The 20,634-nt window shown below is 44.7% G+C and overlaps 1 protein-coding gene across 1 annotated transcript in view; it reads left to right on the plus strand.

The window, feature by feature from the left end:
- mycbpap (mycbp associated protein) overlaps positions 1–20,634 on the plus strand; it is a 228,981-nt gene that overhangs the window by 140,303 nt on the left and 68,044 nt on the right. Inside the window, exon 15 of the mRNA XM_073026586.1 lies at positions 5,166–5,450. Within this exon, the coding sequence (XP_072882687.1) occupies positions 5,166–5,450 (285 nt within the window). The remainder of the gene's footprint in view (positions 1–5,165; positions 5,451–20,634) is intronic.

Below are 20,634 nucleotides of genomic sequence, written 5' to 3' on the forward strand. Positions count from 1 at the left end.
CCGTGAGAGTCCGAAAGTCCTTAGGAGCAGGGCTTTGAATTCCGTGTACTTGCCATCCACCGGGGGAGACTGTACGAACTCCGCAACCTGGGCCGCTGTGTCCTGGTCGAGGGAGCTCACCACGTAGTAGTAACGTGTGTCCTCTGAGGTTATCTGCCGAACGTGGAATTGGGCTTTTGCTTGCTGGAACCATAGGTGAGGTCGCAGCATCCAGAAGCTTGGCAGTTTCAACGAAACCGCATGAACAGATGCGGCGTCGGTCATCTCCGGTCCAAAAATCGTTTGGACCGTCGGGGTCACCAATTGTAGCGGTGTGCTACACGCAGCACTAAAATAACAACACGGAGTCGGTAAACTGCAATTAAAGATGATTTTATTCGAACTTCACAGTCTTGCTTTAAAGCCTCCCTCATCCCGCCCTCCCCGGGCGCGGATGCTCTAAGGGACACGTACTCACAAACCCCCGCAGGCTTTTTCCCTTTGTTGCGGACCTGGCCTTTGTGCCTGCGCGCTGGCTAATTGTGAGCCGGTTCGAGTGCGCTAGGAAGTGGGTCGCCACAGTGTTATCATTACAAGGAGCACCTATACTCAGAATTTAGAAGAATGAGGTGTGGTGGGGGGGGGGGGGGGTGGAATCTCATTGAAACTTAACAAACGATGAAAGGCCCAGATATAGAGGGTATGGAAAGGATGTTTCTTATAGTGGGTATTTCTAGAATCGGAGGTCATAGTCTCAGAATAGAATGAAGATGAGGAGGAATTCCCGTGGCCAGAGCATGTTGATTCTGTGGAATTTGTTGCTGCAGGCATCTGTGGAGACCAGGTCATTGGGTGTAATTAGGGAGGCAGTTGATAGGTTCTTGATTTATCAGGGTGTAAAAGGATACAAGGAGAAGGCAGGAGAATGGGGTTAAGAGGAAAATGGATCAGCCATGATGAAATGGTGGAGAAAACTCGATGGGCTGAATGGCCTGATTTTACACCTGTGTCTTATGCTATTGTGGTCTTGCCCTCTGCTTTCTATGGGCAAGCCAATTCTGGATCCACTCAGCCAAGTTTCCCTGCTCCTGATGGCTCCTAATTTTCTGTAGGAGCCTACCATGGGGAACCTTATGAAACATCACTGAATCAGAAAATTTGCAGATGACACCAAAATTGGGAGTGTGGTAGACAGTAAAAAAAAGACCATCAAAGCTTGCAGCAGGATCTTGACCAACTAGGAAAATGAGCTGGAAAATGGCAGGTGGAATTTAATGCAAAAAAGTGAGGTGTTGCACTTTGGTAGAACCAACCAGGGTAGGTCTTACACAGTTAGTATTTGAGCACTGAGGAGCATGATAGAGCAGAGGGACCTGGAAATACAGATCTATAATTCCTTGAAAGTGGCATCACAGTAGCATAGTGGTTAGCAAAACAGATTACTGTACGGGACACCCGGATTCAACTCCCACCTCTGCAAGGAGTTTATATGTTCTCCCTATGACAGCATGTGTTTTCTCCAGGTGCTCCAGTTTCCTTCCACAGTCCAAAGGCGTACTGGTTGGTAGGTTAGTTGGTCATTGTAAACTGTCCTGTGATTAGGCTAGGACTAAATCAGGGGATTGCTGGGCACCATGGTTTAAAAGGCCAGAAAAGTTTAAGTGAATGAAAGGATGGTTGCAGATTAGAACCCAAACATTTTTCAGAGCGGAATTATTCCAGGTCAAGAGTCCTTCAGGTAAAATTTACACAAGACGATGTATTGTGACAGCAACATCCCTTATCTAATAAAGGATGTGTTGGCATTGGAGAGAATCCAGAGGAGGTTCACAAAAATTGTCCCAGAATTGAAAGGGTTGGGTGGTTCTGGTGACGTCATCGTCGAGAATGGCAGCTTAAGTCACTAGCTCCTCCGGAAAAACGCGTATTAAGCCCCGTTATCCCATCAAATATAATATTTTTCGAAAAATATTTGAACTGAAAAGAGGGGCAAGAATGGTGAAAAATAACGGAAATTTTTAAAAGCGACACTGCGGAGCCTGCGTCCGAGAGGAGTGCAGCGAGCGGCTCTCCTACCCGACCGTGTGCTAGTGAGGCGGTCACTGGGCCTCGTTCAGACGAAGTGGTGAATATCTTCGAAATCCTGAAAGAGATAATGGAGGTCCAGAAAGAAATAAAGCAGCAGCTCCGTGATATTAAGTCAGAGATCGCCAGCGTTAATCAAAAAATAGCGGTGGCAGAGACTCAAATTGAGAAGGTGGAAGATCGCGTTCAAAACGTGGAATGGATACTGAGTACGACAATAAAAATATTACATCACCAAGAAGGTAAACTGACAGCAGATCACAGCGGAAAAATATCAGAATCTACAACATTCCTGAAGGAGCGGAGGGCTCATCTATGACGGAGTTTGTCAGAAAGTTACTGCGGGACGCGCTGGAAGTCAAAAGAGCCCACCACACATTAGTCCCGAAACCTACCCGGGATAGAAAGCCACGCTCAATAATAATTAAATTCCTTCGGTACAGCACCAAGGCAGAAATTCTACGAAGGGCCTGGGGTAAGAAGAGAGTGTTTTTAGAGGATAAATTAATATACTTCGACCAAGATTACACCCCCGCAATCCTGCAGAAACGCGAAGAATACTCTGAAGTAAAGCGAGTACTAAAGCAAAAAAAGATTAAATTTCAAACTCCGTACCCTGCTAAACTTCAAGTGTTTTATGACAACAGGACGTGGTTATACCACAGTGGAAGAGGCGACTACAGACATGAAGGCCAGAGGGTTGCCCGTCAGCATGACCAAAACGAGGGAAAGCCTGGCTGAGGAATTATCCCGCTCCGCTTGGGAAATAGTGTGAGAATTGAGAAGGCAGGAGACAGGAGGAGGCCGAGAGAAATATATCAGGAAGAGACCGGGAGTTTCCCAAAGACAGTCCTCACCCCCTTCAGAAGAGCCATAAGGTTTGGCTATCTTTAAAAACATTGAGAAGCTAAACGGAAGCAAAAGTACACGGTGATATACCTATCTCGAGAAATACTTATTATTATGTGGATTTTATATTACTTAGTTGTTATTCTTTATTCGCTCACTTACTCCTTTTCCCCACCAAAATGAGTGTGTGTGTGTGTGTGTGTGTATATATATATATATATATTTATGAGGAGGAGTACACAGGGAAATCTTTTCTGTGTAATGGATTTGTTCACTGACTTTTATGAATACTGCAATGGGGGCCCGCAACTCACAAGTAGGAGGGGTTATCCCCCACAGCTAGACGTTTCCTCTAGCTCAACGCAGGGTCATCTACTAGAGACCTCAGCCTTGGAATCACACATTCGTTGCCATTTTTGTTATTATTTGCGTTTCTTGGTTCTTATTTGTTCAGGGAATAGATCAATTAAGTTTTATTCTAATTTCAATGATACATTGACAGATAAATACAGATGGCTAAGGACAAGGTAAAATTCATTTCTTTTAATGTTAATGGGCTATTAAATCCAATCAAATGTAAGAGAATTTTATCCAATTTGGAACAATTTGATTCATACTGGGAAAAATGGTTTAACTACATAATGCCTCATTGGCCTGATTTTATTCTCACAAATCAATGAATCTGTTGTAAAAAAAGATCACTCCCTACTTGTACATAGTTCTTTCCTTTTGCTTGTTTTTTCTTTCCACTCTTTTCTATAAGTGTGTACCTCAGATAAATACTTTGTGGAGATTTGTGATATATATGATTATATGATATATAGGTACAATGTCTGAAATACATCTTATAGAAATGTTTGTTTGATGATGAACTTCAATAAAAAAAAGGGTTAATATATGAGGAATGTTTGATTGCTCTGGGCCTGTACTCACTGGAGCTTAGAAGAATGGGGTGGCAGGAATCCTCATTGAAACCGATTAAATTTGAAAGACCTAGACAAAGTGGATGTGGAGAGGATGTTTCCTATGTTGGGGAAGTCTAGAATCAAAGTGCACAGCCTCAGATTAGAAGGATGTCCCTTTAGAACAGAGATGAGTAGGAATTCCTTTAGTGGTGAATCTGTTGAATTCATTGCTGCAGATGGCTGTGGAGGCCAAGTTGCTGGGTATAGTCAGAGGTTGATAGATTCTTGATTAGTAAGGGTGTCAAGGGTCATGGGGAGAAGGCAGGAGAATGGGGTTAAGAGGGGTAATAAACCAGCCATGAACGAATGGCAGAGCAGACCTGATAGGCTGAATGGCAAAATTCTGCTCCTATGTCATATGGTCTTATGGAAAAGCAAAAACTGCAGATACTGAATTTGAAATAAAAACCGAGAATGCTGGAGAAACTTAGCAGGTTAGAGAAGTGGACCTCAGTATTGAGGTGACCCTTTCTCTGATTAAATGCCATTGACTTGAAACAACCTTGGTTCTCTCACTGCCGGACTTGCGGCTTTTTAAAAATGTCCTGATGAAATGCGTGCTTACATGGGGGTTTCCCTTGTCATTCTCATCAACTTGGTATAGTGATGCAACTGTGAGGGTTTTGTTACAAACTTTTAGTAATCTGAGCTCAATTCTGACCGTTGGCACTCTTACATTCTCCCTGTGGCCGTGAGAGATTTCCCAGGTTCTGTGGTTTCCTACACCACTCCAAAGATGTTTTGGGTTGGTAGTTTAATTGGCTGCTGCAATTGTTTGGTGATGGGAGAAGCAGGGCTGGTGAGAACGAACAGGTTGCAAGGAGGTAAGTGAGAGAACAAGATTGCTGAGAGTGTTGTGAAAGCTGGCATACAGATGACAGGCCAAATGGCTTCCTTCTGTTCATGGAGTAAATGGGAACTAAACAGTAGAAGATGAGCACAGTAGAGACAGGCTTTAAGTTGATTTTGATTCTCCAGCAGTTTTTACTAAACTGTCAAAGGGATAGCTGAGTGTTAAAGAGAATTCTAGCTAAAATTGCACAGTTTCTATCCCCGCCCTTTGTTACACAGCGTTTATTTGATATCTGTCAATAACAAGATGCACCCAGTATTCATTCATGTATAGCACCAAAGGTAGTACACATAGGAAAGAGGAGCAGTAAGGGAAATAATATGTAAAAGTTCATCATGACAATAACTAGCTTCGCTCATTCTGCGACTATCACTGCACAAGGGCAGTTGCTGGGGAATTTAGCTGATTATTAATTATTATTTTCTCCTCTGTAGCTGCACTACAGGTATGAAATAGTACAAAGTCTTAAGGAATTATGGAACGAGTGTTTTGTGAAAAGTAAGGGTGAAGAAGAAGCCAAAGGTGAAAGCCGGCATGGATATGTGAACATTCTTTCTATCAAGGAACCCTCCAAGGGTGCAATCTATTTCCCCAGCACAAGTTTTCAGCATTCAGAACCTGCGAAGAATGTTAAGGCCCCTGATGAGGATTCACCATTCAAAGTTCAAACTGTTGAGTCAGAACCCCAGTGGGATCTATCTGTTACTTCTTTTAGACAGGTACAATTTTTTTGTCATTATTGTGAATAAGCAGTGATTTTGATTTAAGTACAATATGATATAACCTTCTATACAGAGATTAGGAATGTTATGAGAGCTCTTCTAATTTATTCTGTGTAAGTGGTAGTTGAGATTTGCTTGCCCTGAGGTTTTGGTATTATAGGCCAAAAGAGGAAAGGGGGTGGTGATGATGGTTAGGCTCCACAGATTATTGGGACTTTATGGCAGTTCAGCAGCATTTTGCTGGTATTGCTCAAGAATTACAAGAGATTCTCAGCCAATGCTTTATCCTAGATTCCCACAGTCGTGATTTATGAGCAGCCTGTAGTCTCTGAATGGTTTTACAATATTATATTTTCATCTTTCCCCCTTCAAAGCAGTGGAGGCTGCTTTAAGCATTTTGCCTTGTGTGAGCCCAGACACCAAAAGGCAGTAGAAGCTGCTGTAAGCATTATGCCACAGTCCTTCTCTGATATTATTATCAAGAACAGCAATAATGCACATGCCTTATTTGCTACAGTTGTTAAGTACACACATCCTCCTGTATCAGTAGCACCTGAACTTCTATCTACAAAGTCATGTAGTGATCTTGCATTTTTAACTGGCAAAATTCAGAAGACTAGACATGCTCTCAGTGCCAGCATCAAGTCAGAAGTTAATGTCATCCTACCGTTCACTTAGAAGTAATTTAGCTAAAATGACACAATTTAAATCTATTGACTATAAAACTCTAGAGGAAGTTGTGCTACACCTGAAATCCTCCTCCTGTTCCCTTGACATTTTACCTACAACCTTTTTTTAAAAATGTTTTTAGTTGAATGGCAGCAAACATTCTACAAATAGTCAAAACACTTTTATCAGGCTACTTCTCAAAGGGCCTGAAAACTGCAATTATTGAGCCTCTTTTAAAAAAGAGCAACTTAGATACCTCAGTAATTAATAACTGCAGGCCTATATCAAACTTATCATGTTTAAGTCAAATCACTGAGCTGCTGTTTATCAGCAACTGTATGGATAATTTCCGGTCTGGATTTCGACAACACCACAGCATTCAGACTGCTCTGGTCAAGGTTTTAAATGGCATCCGCTTAAACCATGATGATGGTAAAATTTTAGTTTTGGTTTTACTGGATCTTAGTGCTGCTTTTGAGACAGCTGACCATGGCATATTAGCACAGACTGGAATACTGAGTGGGACTTAACTGGTACAGTCCTTAAGTGGTTTAAATCGATTTTACAGGACAGGGACTATTTTGTATAGCTAAATATCTGACAGACAAAAATGACAAGTAGAGTGCCTCGAGGGTCCATACGAGGGCCTCTCCTGTTTGACATATACATACTCCTTCTAGCTCAAATCATGGTAAGTAACGAAATATCTTACCTTAATTATACAAATGACACTCAGATTTATATATGTGTCATCAAGTGACTAAGGTCCCATACAAAGTTTCAGAAAGGACAGGGAGGGAGGCAAAAGAGGTGGGAGCATGGCACTGTTGATCAGAGATAGAGTCACGGCTGCAGAAAAGGAGGAAGACATGGAGGGATTGTCTACGGAGTCTCTGTGGGTGGAAGTTAGGAACAGGAAGAGGTCAATAACTCAACTGGGTGTTTTTTTATAGACCACCCAGTAGTAACAGGGACATTGCGGAGCAGATAAGGAGACAGATTCTGGAAAGGTGTAATAATAACAGGGTTGTTGTGATGGGAGATTGTAATTTCCCAAATATCGATTAGCATCTCCCTAGAGCCAGGGGTTTAGATGGGGTGGAGTTTGTTAGGTGTATTCTGGAAGGTTTCTTGACACAATATGTAGATAAGCTACAAGGGAGGCTGTACTTGATCTGGTATTGGGAAATTAACCTGGTCAGGTGTCAGATCTCTCAGTGGGAGAGCATTTTGGAGATAGTCACAATTCTATCTCCTTTACCATAGCATTGGAAAAGGATAGGAACAGACAAGTTTGGAAGAGTTTAATTGGAGTAAGGGGAAATATGATGCTATCAGGCAGGAACTTGGAGGCTACCAGGAAGGAGCTTAAGAAAGAAATTAGGAGAGCCAGAAGAGGCCCTGAAAAGGCCTTGGCGGACGGGATTAAGGAAAACCCCAAGGCATTCTACAATTATGTGGAGAGCAAGAGGATAAGACGTGAGAGAACAGGATCAATCAAGTGTGACAGTGGAAAAGTGTGTATGGAACCAGAAGAGATAGCAGAGGTACTTAATGGGTACTTTACTTCAGTATTCACTATGGAAAAGGATCCTCGCAATTATAGGGATGACTTACAGCGGACTGAAAAGCTTGAGCATGCAGATATTAGGAAAGAAGATGTGCTGGAGCTTTTGGAAAGCATCAAATTGGATAAGTCGCCGGGACTGGAAAAAATGTACCCCAGGCTACTGTGGAGGCAAGGGAGGAGATTGCTGAGCCTCTGGCAATGATCTTTGCCTCATCAATGGAGACGGGAGAGGTTCCAGAGAATTGGAGGGTTGAAGATCTTGTTCCCTTATTCAAGAAAGGGAGTAGGGATAGCCCAGGAAATTATAGACCAGTGAGTCTTACTTCAGTGGTTGGTAAGTTGATGGAGAAGATCCTGAGAGGCAGGATTTATGAACATTTGGAGAGGCATAATATGATTAGGAATAGTCAGCATGGCTTTGTCAAAGGCAGATCGTTCCTTATGAGCTTGATTGAATTTTTGAGGATGTGACTAAACACATTGATTGAAGGAAGAGCAGTAGATGTAGTGTATATGGATTTCAGCAAGACATTTGATAAGGTACCCCATGCAAGGCTTATTGAGAAAGTAAGGAGGCATGGGATCCAAGGGGACATTGCTTTGTGAATCCAGAACTGGCTTGCCCACAGAAGGCAAAGAGTGGTTATAGTGGGGTCATATTCTGCATGGAGGTCGGTGTCCAGTGGTGTGCCTCAGGGATCTGTTCTGGGACTCTTACTCTTCGTGATTTTTATAAATGACCTGCATGAGGAAGTGGAAGGATAGATTAGTAAGTTTGCTGATGACACAAAGGTTGGAGGTGTTGTGGGATAGTGTGGAGGGCTGTCAGAGGTTACAGCGGGACATTGCTAGGATGCGAAACTGGGCTGAGAAGTGACAGATGATGTTCAACCCAGATAAATGTGAGGTGGTTCATTTGGCAGGTCAAATATAATGCCAGAATATAGTATTAATGGTGAGACTCTTGGTAGTGTGGAGGATTAGAGGGTTCTTGGGGTCTGAGTCCATAAGACACTCAAAGTTGCTGCACAGGTTGAATCTGTGGTTAAAAAAAAAACACATGGTGCATTGGCCTTCATCAATCATGGGATTGAGTTTAGGAGCCAAGAGACAATGTTGCAGCTATATAGAACCCTTGTCAAGACCCCACTTGGAGCACTGTGCTCAGTATTGGAGAATCGAGACCAGGCTGAGTCAGGACGAGGGAGGCTTGATTCACAAAGTGATACAGGGTTGAAGACTTGGAGCAAGGTTCCTCTTTTTCTGAGAGTCGACCAACAATCTGGCAAGGGCTGACCGGAGCTGTCGGAGTCTTATCCTCCAGTGGCTAATGGAAACCAGGTGCTGGTGATTGAGAGGAATTGGGAAAGATTGGGAATCAAGTGTGGGGATTAAGGACCAATTAGGGAGGAAAGGGAAAATGTGGGAAATGCCAGCCAGGACCATGACAGTACCCCCTCCTCAAAGGGAGCCTCCCGGCAACTTTCCCGGCTTGTCAGGATGGTCTCGATAAAAGTCCTGGATGAGGGAAGGGTCCAGGATAAAGGAGCGGGGAACCCAGGAACACTCCTCTGGCCCATACCCTTCCCAATCCACCAAGTACTGGAACCCTCTGCCCCTTCGGCGCACAACCAATAGTCGTCGGACGGTGAAGGCTGGATGGTTGTCAATGATTCGGGCTGGTGGGGGAGTATCGGGCAGTGGACACAAGGGGCTGACTGAGACTGGTTTAACTTGGGAAACATGGAAGGTAGGGTGGATGCGTAGGGAACTTGGTATCTTCAGTCGGACCGCCGTAGGATTGATTACCCATTCGATCCTGAACAGACCTAGGAAGCGAGGAGTGAGTTTTCTATGCTCATTCTTGAGCGGAATGTCTTTGGAGGACAGCCATACCAACTGCCCAGGTTGGTACTCCGGTGCCAGGGTCCGGTGTCAGTCGGCTGTCTCCTTGTAGCGATCTATTGAATGGGCTAGGGCCGCGCGCGTCTCCTCCTAAATCCTGCGGCACCAATCAATATGATCGCGGACGGATGGTACAGCAACCTCTGCTTCCTGCGCGGGAAACAACCGGGGCTGGTACCCCAGTGAGCACTCAAACGGGGATTTTCCAAAGGCTGAACTCACGAGGGAGTTGTGGGCATACTCAACCCATGGGAGTTGGTCACTCCAGGTGGCTGGGTTGTTTTCAGTCACACAACGCAACGTTGCTCCCAGGTCTTGGTTAGCCCGCTCCGTCTGTCCACTAGTCTGGGGGTGGAAGCCGGATGATGGGCTGACTGATGCACCCAAGGCTCGGCAGAATGCTCTCCACACCTTGGAGACGAACTGGGGACCTCAGTCCGAGACGATGTCGGCGGGGATTCCGTGGAGGCGGAAGACGTGGCGGACAAGGAGGTCAGCGGTCTCTTGGGCCGAGGGGAGTTTCGGTAGGCCTACAAAATGCACAGCCGTAGAAAATCTGTCTACCACGGTGAGGATGGTCGTATTCCCGTGGGATTTGGGCAGACCCGTAACAAAGTCCAGGGCGATGTGCGACCAATGGCGGCCAGGAACAGGCAGGGGGCGAAGCAATCCTGCAGGCAGCCGATGCGAGGCCTTTCCCTGGGCACAAGTGGGGCATGCCGCGACGTAGGAGCGGGTGTCTGCTGCCATGGAGGGCCACCAAAAATGTCTTCTCAGAAGCGCCAGGGTTCGATTACTTCCGGGGTGGCAGGCAAATTGAGACGCATGCACCCACTGGAGGACCTGAGATCGGACGCGTTCGGGCACATAGAGGCGGTCGTTGGGTCCCTTACCTGGGTCCGGGTCATCTCGTTGGGCTTCTTTTACCACGGACTCGATCTCTCAGGTGAGGGAAGCCACCACGCAGGACGGGGGGGATGATCGTTTCTGGACTGGAGGTGTCCTCCCTGGCGTCATATTGGTGGGAGAGCGCGTTCGGCTTTCTGTTCTTGGACCCTGGATGGTAAGTGATGGTAAGCTTGAATCGCCCAAAGAATAATGCCCAACGGGCCTGGCGGGAGTTCAGGCACTTGGCTGTCTGAATATACCCCAGGTTTTTGTGATCTATCCAGACGACAAATGGATACTCTGCCCCCTCCAGCCAGTGCCTCCACTCTTCCAACGTCAGTTTGACCGCCAATAATTCTCGATTTCCCACGTCATAATTCCATTCCACGGGGGACAATCAGCGGGAAAAGAAGGCACAGGGGTGAACCTTTTCGTCCGTACCCAACCGTTGGGACAGGACTGCTCCTACCTCGGAATATGAAGTGTCCACCTCCACGATGAATTGTCGGGACAGGTCCGGATGGATCAGGATGGGGGCGGTGGTGAAGCGTCTCTTTAAGTTATTGAATGCCGCTTCCGCCTCGGCGTCCCAAGAAAAGGGTGTGGAGGGTGAGGTAAGACGGGTGAGGGGGGCGGCCACCCGACTGTAGTCCCTGATAAAACGGTGGTAGAAGTTCGCGAACTCTAGGAACAGCTAGAGTTGCTTGCGAGTCGTGGGCCCAGACCATTCCTCCACCGCACGGATCTTCTCGGGGTCCGCTCTCACCTGCCCGTCTTCGATGATGTATCCTAGAAAGCTGACCGAAGGGACATGAAACTCACATTTCTCCGCCGTCACAAACAGTTGGTTTTCCCACAGCCTCTGAAGGACTCTACGGACATGACGAACATGTTCTTGCAGGCTGCGGGAACAGATCGGGATGTCATCTAGATAGACGAACACGAAACGGTTAATGAAGTCCCTTAACACATCGTTGATGAAGGCCTGGAAAACGACGAGGGTATTCGTAAGGCCAAACGGCATTACCAGATATGCAGAATGGCCCAGAGAGGTGTTAAGGGCTGTCTTCCACTCATCCCCTTCTCGTATCCTAACGAGGTGGTAGGTATTCGTAAGGCCAAACGGCATTACCAGATATGCAGAATGGCCCAGAGAGGTGTTAAGGGCTGTCTTCCACTCATCCCCTTCTCGTATCCTAACGAGGTGGTAGGTATTCTGTAGGTCCAGCTTGGAAAAGATGGTCATTCCGTGTAGCAGGTCGAAGGCTGAACTAATGAGAGGTAAAGGATACTTGTTCTTAATGGTTATATTATTCAACCCTTGATAATCGATGCAGGAGCGAAGCGATCCATCTTTCTTCCCCACAAAGAAGAACCCGGCGCCCACAGGGGAGGAAGAGGGCCTGATGAGGCCCGCTGCGAGGGAATCGCCCAGGTATTTCTCCATGGCCTCCCTTTCTGGTTGCGATAAATTACAGAGGCGACTGGCGGGCAGCGGGGCCCCAAGGAGGAAGTCAATGGCACAGTCATAAGGGCGGTGCGGAGGCAGGGCAAGTGCTCGTTTGCTGAACACCTGTCCCAGATCGTGGTATTCAGCGGGTACACGGGAGAGGTCAAGGTCTTCAGAGTCCGACGGAGTCGCCGGAGCCTCCCTGGGAGGTGGGGCTGACCGTAGACAGTGGGCGTGACATGCCGGACTCCACCTGGCTATCCTCCCAGCGGTCCAGTCAATCTGGGGATTGTGATGGACCAGCCATGGGTATCCTAGTACCACCGGGGCTTGAGGCGAGTGGATTAGATTGAATCTAGCCTTCTCTTGGTGGTTTCCGGACAGGACTAGTGTTAAGGGCGGAGTGCGGTGGGTTACCCGAGCCAGCAGCCTAGCGTCCAGGCCCCAGGCCTCCACAGGGGTGGTGAGTGGTTCTCGAGGGATTCCGGCCTGGGCGGCTACATCTTCATCCATCAGATTCCCCTCAGCACCGGAGTCTGTCAAGGTGGGCAAGGACAGGGACTGTTGGTTGTAGGTTACCGTAGCTGGGATCTGAATCCGGGTTTAGGGAACTGAAGGGAATGTCGTCTGATTCACCAGAACAATTGGAGTGGGGGCAACACTAGGAGTGAACAGGGAAGAGAGGCTGGCCGAAGATGGTAAGGTGGGCCGTAGGATGACCCGAGGAGCGGGGCGACCGGCCTTCTCTCTCCGACGTTCTCGAATTCGGTTCTCTAACCTGGTGGCTAGAGCGATCAAATTGTCCAGGCTGTTCGCGTCATCCCTGGTCGCTAATTCATCTTTTACCTTGTCGGAGAGACCCCATCGAAACAATTCCTGTAGTACTTTGTCATTCCACCCAGAGTCGGCCGCTAATGTTCGGAACTCTACGAAGTATTTCGCTACGCTTTGCGAGCCCTGACAGAGAGTCAGAAGGCACCTATCGGCGTCCTTCCCGTGAATGGGCTGTTCAAAAACCTTCCTCATTTCGGAGACGAAGGTGGAGAAGGAGGAACAGATCTCTGGCCGGTTGTCCCAGATCGCGGTGGCCCATGATAAGGCATCCCCTCGTAACAGCCCCATGATGTACGCAATCTTTGATCTGTCCGAGCTGTACGTACGTGGCTGTTGCTCAAAACCCAGAGAGCGCTGCAGTAAGAAAGCCCGGCACTTCCCTCGGTCCCCGGCGTAGGGTTCTGTTTCGGGGACATACGGCTCTCGAGGGGATCTTGTTGCCGGTTCAAGGGGCACAGACTGTCCAGGTTGCCCGGATGGGTCGGCCGGAGTTCTCGGGGGTTGAGCCGGACCAAGGAAGACGGACAGCCGGTCCACCCACTCACTGACCTTCCCCACACTTGTGGCCAGCGTATGGAGGTGTTCCGTAACTTTCCGGAGCAATTGGTCGTGGGCGCCCAGCAACTGGCCCTGGCTGGTGAGGGCCTGTTGCACGGGATCCAAGTCCGCTGGGTTCATGGCGGGCCAGATTGTTCTGTGACATGGACGTGGCAGGAAAACGAACCCAAGTGCAGGACTCTGACACGGAGGCAGGATCAGGAGTGAGAATCTCCATAGCGAGCGCAGAATCGAGACCGGGCTGAGTCAGGACTAGGGAGGTTTGATTCACAAAGAGATACGGGGTTGAAGACTTGGAGCAAGGTTCCTCTCTTTCTGAGAGTCGACCAACAATCTGGCAAGGGCTGACCGGAGCTGTCGGAGTCTTATCCTCCAGTGGCTAATGGAAACCAGGTGCTGGTGATTGAGAGGAATTGGGAAAGATTGGGAATCAAGTGTGGGGATTAAGGACCAATTAGGGAGGAAAGGGAAAATGTGGGAAATGCCAGCCAGGACCATGACAGAACCTGATGACACTGAACCTAGTGAACTGGATGGTGTCAAAGAGCCTCGAACTGTCATACCAGAAGTGATTGAACAGCATGAGATTGGACTTCTGAAGTTCGACAAGGATACTGGAAACACAATTCTGCCTGATGCGTTGAGAACAGAAATAATAAAGCTAGGTTCGAAGTATTTCCAGAACAGTGAGGGGCCTTTCCTACCAACAAATAACCGCTCAATGAACAAAACTTGGTTCAAGAGGAAATTGGGAAATGGTCATGGTGAGGAAGTGACTCACTCATGGCTGGTCTATTCCCGTTCTAAAAAGTCTGCATTTTGTATCTGTTGTCTTCTCTATTCCCGGTCAGACCATCAATCCTCATTGAAGCAGGAAAGTGGATTCAACCAGTGGAAAGCACCTGAAAGGATTAGTGTTCATGAAAAAGCCAGAGTCATCGGGAATGCTTCACACAGTGGAAAGAAATTTAGCTGGAAACAGAGGAGTCATTGATGCAGTATTTCAGTCACAGATTGAGAAGGAAAAGCAGAAATGGCGTGATATCTTGATGAGAATCCTTCACTGCATAAAATTCCTTGCGCCTCAGAACCAGGCTTTGTGAGGTCACAGGGAGTTACTTCAACTAGATGATGACTCCAATGTGGGAAATTTCCTTGGCTTACTGAAACTACTGGCCATCTTTGACCCTGTCATAAAAGAACACCTCACTCATTTGGAAAGTCATCGTGGATCTACGTCTTATCTTTCACCGGGTGTCCAGAATGAATTCATCCACTTGATGGCATCCACTGTTCACCAGAGTTTACTGAGAAACATTCATAAAGCCAAGTACTATGGTCTCATGTTTGACTGGACTCCTGATCAGACACACCATGAGCAGATGTCAGAAGTAGTGAGGTATGTGGAAGTTGATTTTAAGAGGAAAGCAGTCCATGTGAGAGAGTCCTTACTTGGTTTTATCCAGATAAGCCAGAAGAATGCTGAGAGCTTGGTTGAAGACATCTTGAAACAGCTAGAGAAGGACGAAATGGAGCTACAAGATTGTCGGTCACAGTGCTATGACAACGCTGCTGTGATGGCTGGACGCAGAAGTGGTGTTCATCAAAGAATAAGTGAGAAAAACAACCTGGCAGTGTTTGTGAATTGCGACAATCACTCACTCAATTTGGTGGGTGTACATGCAGCCAAGCAGGCTACAATGATGGTCACGTTTTTGAAACCATCGAAGCTCTCTATGTGTTTTTCTGTCGTTCAACACAGTCCTGGGAAAAACTCAAAAATGCCGTGCCTGTGTTTGTTAAGTCAGAGTCCAAAACCAGGTGGAGTGCAAAAACAGAAGCAGTGAAGCCTGTCAACAAGTACCTTGAGGAGATACTTCAAGTTCTCCAGGACATGATAGACAATGAAAACGAGAACAGTGAAACAAAAAGTGACGCAAGGCAGCTGTACAACCGCATGTTGAGTTACGATTTTCTGATTTTGCTAGGATTTTGGAACAAAGTACTCATTCACGTTGACTATATTCAAAAGAGGCTACAGGATCCTAGCATGAACTTCCACGATGCTGCCCTGAATTTGAAAGTCCCCTGAGATCATTTTTATGATGAAAGAGAAGTGTTGGTCAGTGAGTCACTCGAAGAAGGAGTCGGTCTCTGTCAAGAATGAAATACTGGGGGGGACGTCACGTGATGACATTGGATTGAGACGTGGAAACTGAGCTCTCCCGTAAAAACTAGTAAAATAAAGTTTTAAGTGAAGCAGAGTTAATAAATACTTTCAAAAAATACTTATAAATAACTCAGGACTATTTTTAGATATGCCTCCTAAACCGAAACAGAAGAGAACTACTACTTTGAAGACAGCGCGAGTTGGCAAAGAAAGAGGGCCGACCATTAAAATGGAGCATCGCACTCAAGTTGGATCTCCTCCCGGCGAAGTACCCATCACCTCCGTCGGTGCGGAACAGGAGACCGCGACAACGTCAACAGCCTTCAAGAAGAAACAGCAGGAACTGCACATGCGTGAAGATGCGGGCATGCGCTAACAGGAGCAAACAAAACTACAAGTTCCAGCTGTGAGTGAAAGTGAAAATGGAACGGAACTAGAATCAGACTCTCTGGAGAACACAGATGAAGAAAAGGAGGAAGAAGAAGAAGAACAGGAAGAATTTAAAAGTAGAAGACTTCCTGGAGACATAAGAAAATCCCTGATGCAAATAATGCATGAATTAAAAGTATTAGAAGAAATAAAAACAATATTAAAAATATGAAGATCACGCTTGATAAGGTTGTGGGAAAACAGATAAGAAAGTTAAAAAGTTGGAAGAAAAAATGGGAGACACCATTGAAAGGATGGAAAAGATGGAAGATAATATCCTTACCTGGACATCAGAAAGAAAACGGTTATTGGAAAAAGTGGATGTGCTTGAAAATTTTAGCAGACAAAATAATATTAAGATTGTTGGTCTTAAAGAAGGTATAGAGGGAGAAGATTCAATAAAATTCTTTCAAAAATGGATCCTGGAAACTTTGGAAATAGAAGAGGGAAGTCAGTTAATTGAAATCGAAAGGGTTCATAGAGCTTTAAGACCAAAGCCCCAACAAAATCAAATCCACGATCAATCTTGATAAAATGTTTAAGATATCAAGATAAAGAAAGGATCTTGAAGATGAAAAAGAGAAATGGGCCATTGATGATAGAAGGGAAAAAAGTTCTTTTCTATCTGATATAAGTTATGCCCTTTTGAAGAGGAGGAAGGAATTTAACCCAGTGAAAAAAGTCTTACGGGAAAAAGGTTATCAATTTACTCTGCGCTACCTGGCAACATTGATAATTCTTTTGGATGATGAAGAAAGAAGATTTTTTACTGAACATTGGAAAGCGGAGGAGTTTGTACAAGGACTTCCAAATATTCGTTAGATGTAGTAAAGAGTTCAAGGAAGCGAAATGGATTAAAGATGAAGACTGAGATAAGCAATGGATTTGATGGATATTAAAGAGCAGAAGAATATACAAATATATTTTAATTAGGGAATAGGGATATTAATTTTTTTTCTTTCTTCACTTTTTTTTCATTACGGGGGAGCTGGGGGAGCTTCTGACCGATTGCTGCGGGATTCACGTGTGTATTCATGGCGATTGCCATGACCCGTAAAACGGAGGGGGGTAATGTTGTGTTTCTATTCACTCACAACATTAGTAGGGGGGTATTTTGTTATCTTTTTCTTTACTATCTATCTTTCTTCTTTTTTTCTTTTTTTGCCTGGATGATTGGGAGTGATCTCTTAAAGAGATTCCCCAAGGTACTATGAGAGCTGAGATATTACGTATTGTTATAGACTGGAGTAACCTTGTTAAAATTAATGATTAATTTATTGAATTTTTAAAGTTTTAATGTTAATGGACTGGTGAAAAGAAAAAGAATTTTAACATATATTAAGAAAATGAAAGTAGATATAACCTTTTTGCAGAAAACACATTTAACAGAGATAGAACATCAGAAATTAAAGAGAAATGGGGTTGGAAATGTTATTGCAGCTTCATTTAATTCAAAGGCGAGGGGAGTTGCAATTTTGGTTAATAAAACCTTACCAATTAAAATAAAAAATGTACTAATTGATTCCGCGGGGAGATATGTGATTATACATTGTCAAATCTTTACAGAATTATGGACTCTTATGAATGTTTATGCACCAAATGAAATTGATGCAAAATTCATACAAGAAGCTTTTTAAAATTTGGCAGACACACATGATAAAATATTAATAGTTGGAGACTTTAACTTTTGTCTAGACCCAGTTCTAGATAGGTCAATTAAGGTTGTTACAAAATCAAAAGTAGTAAAACTAACTTTATCATTGATGCAAGATTTAAATTTGATTGATATATGGAGAAGAATTAATCCAAGAGAAAGAGATTATTCATTTTATTCAAATAGACATAAAACTTATTCAAGGATTGATTTTTTCTTATTATCAATGAATATTCAGGATAGAGTGAAAAGTGTGGAATATAAAGCAAGAATATTGTCAGATCATTCCCCTTTGATAATGATAATGATGGATAAAGAGGAACTGATTTATAGATGAAGATTTAATTTAATATTATTAAAACATCAAGATTTTTGTGACTTTGTGGAAAAACAGATTCAATTTTTTTTGGATACAAACTCACATTCAGTTGAAGATAAATTCATATTATGGGAAGCAATGAAAGCATATTTGAGGGGCCAGATAATAAGTTATACTTCTAAAATTAAGAAGGAATATATGGTAGAAATAGATCAATTAGAAAAAGAGATTACAAAATTAGAAAAAGGATCTCAAAGATTTATGACAGAAGAAAAACGAAGACAACAAAAAGAAGCTACAATATAATACACTCCAGACATACCGAACAGAAAAAGCAATTATGAGAACTAAACAGAGATATTATGAATTAGGTGAAAGATCACATAAGATTCTTGCTTGGCAGTTGAAAACAGAGCAGGCTTCCAAATCAATAAATGCAATTAGAACAAGTGCAAATAAGATCACTTATAAACCTTTAGAAATTAATGAAACCTTTAAAAAATTTTATTCCGAATTATATCAATCAGAATCACAAAATGAGGTTGCTGAGATAAAAAAGATTTTTTATCACAAATAACTCTTCCAAAATTGAATTCGGAAGAACAGAAAGGATTAGATATGCCTTTTACATGCCTAAACTAAATTTGCAGGGGGCGGGGATCCAGAATGTGAGAGAGGATAGCGAGAGGAAGAATAAAGGACAGGTGGGGACTACACGGTTCCGGAATATTAAGTGTGTAGTAGAGGAAGGTGGGGCGGAACAAGTGATAAGGAGGACTCGTGTACAGAGGGATGGTCTGACGGAACATGGAGTTAAATGTGTTGAAAGAATAAGTAAATTTAGGAAGGACAACAAAATTCTAGGGGTGTATAGCCCGATGGGAGTTCGGGGAGCTGGGTTAAGCACAATAGGCAGCGATTCAAACAGAGAGAGGAGAAATGGGCTAAAAATTCTATATCTGAATGCACAAAGTGTCAGGAATAAGGCAGATGAGCTTGAAGCCCAGGTGCGAATGGGTAACTATGATGTTGTTGGGATAACGGAGACATGGCTGCAGGGAGATCAGACCTGGGAAATGAATGTACAAGGGTATACGTGCTATCGTAGGGACAGAAATGTGGGCAGAGGGGGTGGGGTGGCCCTGTTGGTGAGGAATGAGATTCAGTCCTTTGCAAGGGGGGACATAGGGTCAGGAGAAGTAGAGTCTGTGTGGATAGAACTGAGGAACAGTAAGGGCAAAAGGACCCAAATGGGTGTTGTCTACAGGCCACCAAACAGTAGCATGGATATTGGGTGCAAGTTGAATAGTGAGTTAACATTGGCATGTGGCAAAGGTAATGTCGCAGTAGTTATGGGGGATTTCAACATGCAGGTGAACTGGGAGAATCAGGTTGGTGCTGGACCACAGGATAGGGAGTTTGTAGAGTGCCTACGGGATGCATTCTTGGAACAGCTTGTACGAGAGCCGACCAGGGACAAGACTATTCTGGATTTAGTGTTATGTAATGAACAGGATTTGATAAGCGATCTCGCAGTAAAGGAGCCATTAGGAGGTAGTGATCACAATATGATAAGCTTTTATCTGCAATTTGAGAAGGATAAGGGCAGCTCGGAGGTGTCAGTGTTGCAGTCGAACAGGGGAAACTGTGGAGCCATGAGGGAGGAGCTGGCCAAAGTTGACTGGATGGATAGCCTAGCAGAAAAGACAGTGGAACAGCAATGGCAGGTATTCTTGGGAATAATGCACAAGGTGCAAAATCAGTTCATCCCCCAGAGAAGGAAGGATTCAAAGGGGGGAAAGGGGCCACAGTGGTTGACAAAGGAAGTCAGAGATTGCATAGCATTAAAAAAAAGGAAATATGACAGAGCTAAGGTGAGTGGGAGGACAGATGATTGGGAAGTGTTTAAGGAACAACAGAACTTAACTAAAAAGACAATACGGGGAGAAAAAATGAGGTACGAACGCAAGCTAGCCAGGAATATAAAGGAAGATAGCAAAAGCTTTTTTAGGTATGTGAAGAGAAAGAAGATAGTTAAGAACAACGTTGGGCCCTTGAAGAATGAATTGGGTGAAATTGTTATGGGAAACAGAGAAATGGCAGAAGAATTTAATGAGTACTTTAGATCTGTTTTCACTAAGGAAGACACAAGCAATCTCCCAGATGTATGGATGGGCCAAGGACATAGGGTAACAGAGGAAATGAAACAGATTAACATTCGGAAGGAAACGGTGATGAGAAGACTGATGGGACTGAAGGCTGACAAATCCCCAGGTCCAGATGGTCTGCACCCTAGGGTACTAAAGGAGGTGGCCCTGGAAATTGCGGATGCATTGGTAATCATTTTCCAATGTTCCTTAGATTCAGGATCAGTCCCTGAGGATTGGAGAATGGCTAATGTTATCCCACTTTTTAAGAAAGGAGGGAGGGAGAAAACAGAGAACTATCGACCTGTCAGCCTGACATCGGTGGTGGGAAAGATGCTAGAGTCCATTATTAGGGATGAAATAGTGGCATATCTAGATAGCAGTGATAGGATTGGGCCAAGCCAGCATGAATTTACCAAGGGTAAATCATGCTTGACAAATCTGTTGGAGTTTTTCGAGGATGTAACCAGGAAGTTAGACGGGGGAGATCCAGTGGATGTAGTGTACCTCGATTTTCAGAAGGCATTTGATAAGGTCCCACATAGGAGATTGGTGGGTAAAATCAAAGCTCAGGGCATCGGGGGGAAG

This window comes from Hemitrygon akajei, chromosome 22 (assembly GCF_048418815.1).
Source record: "Hemitrygon akajei chromosome 22, sHemAka1.3, whole genome shotgun sequence".
Classification (NCBI taxonomy): Eukaryota; Metazoa; Chordata; class Chondrichthyes; order Myliobatiformes; family Dasyatidae; genus Hemitrygon; species Hemitrygon akajei.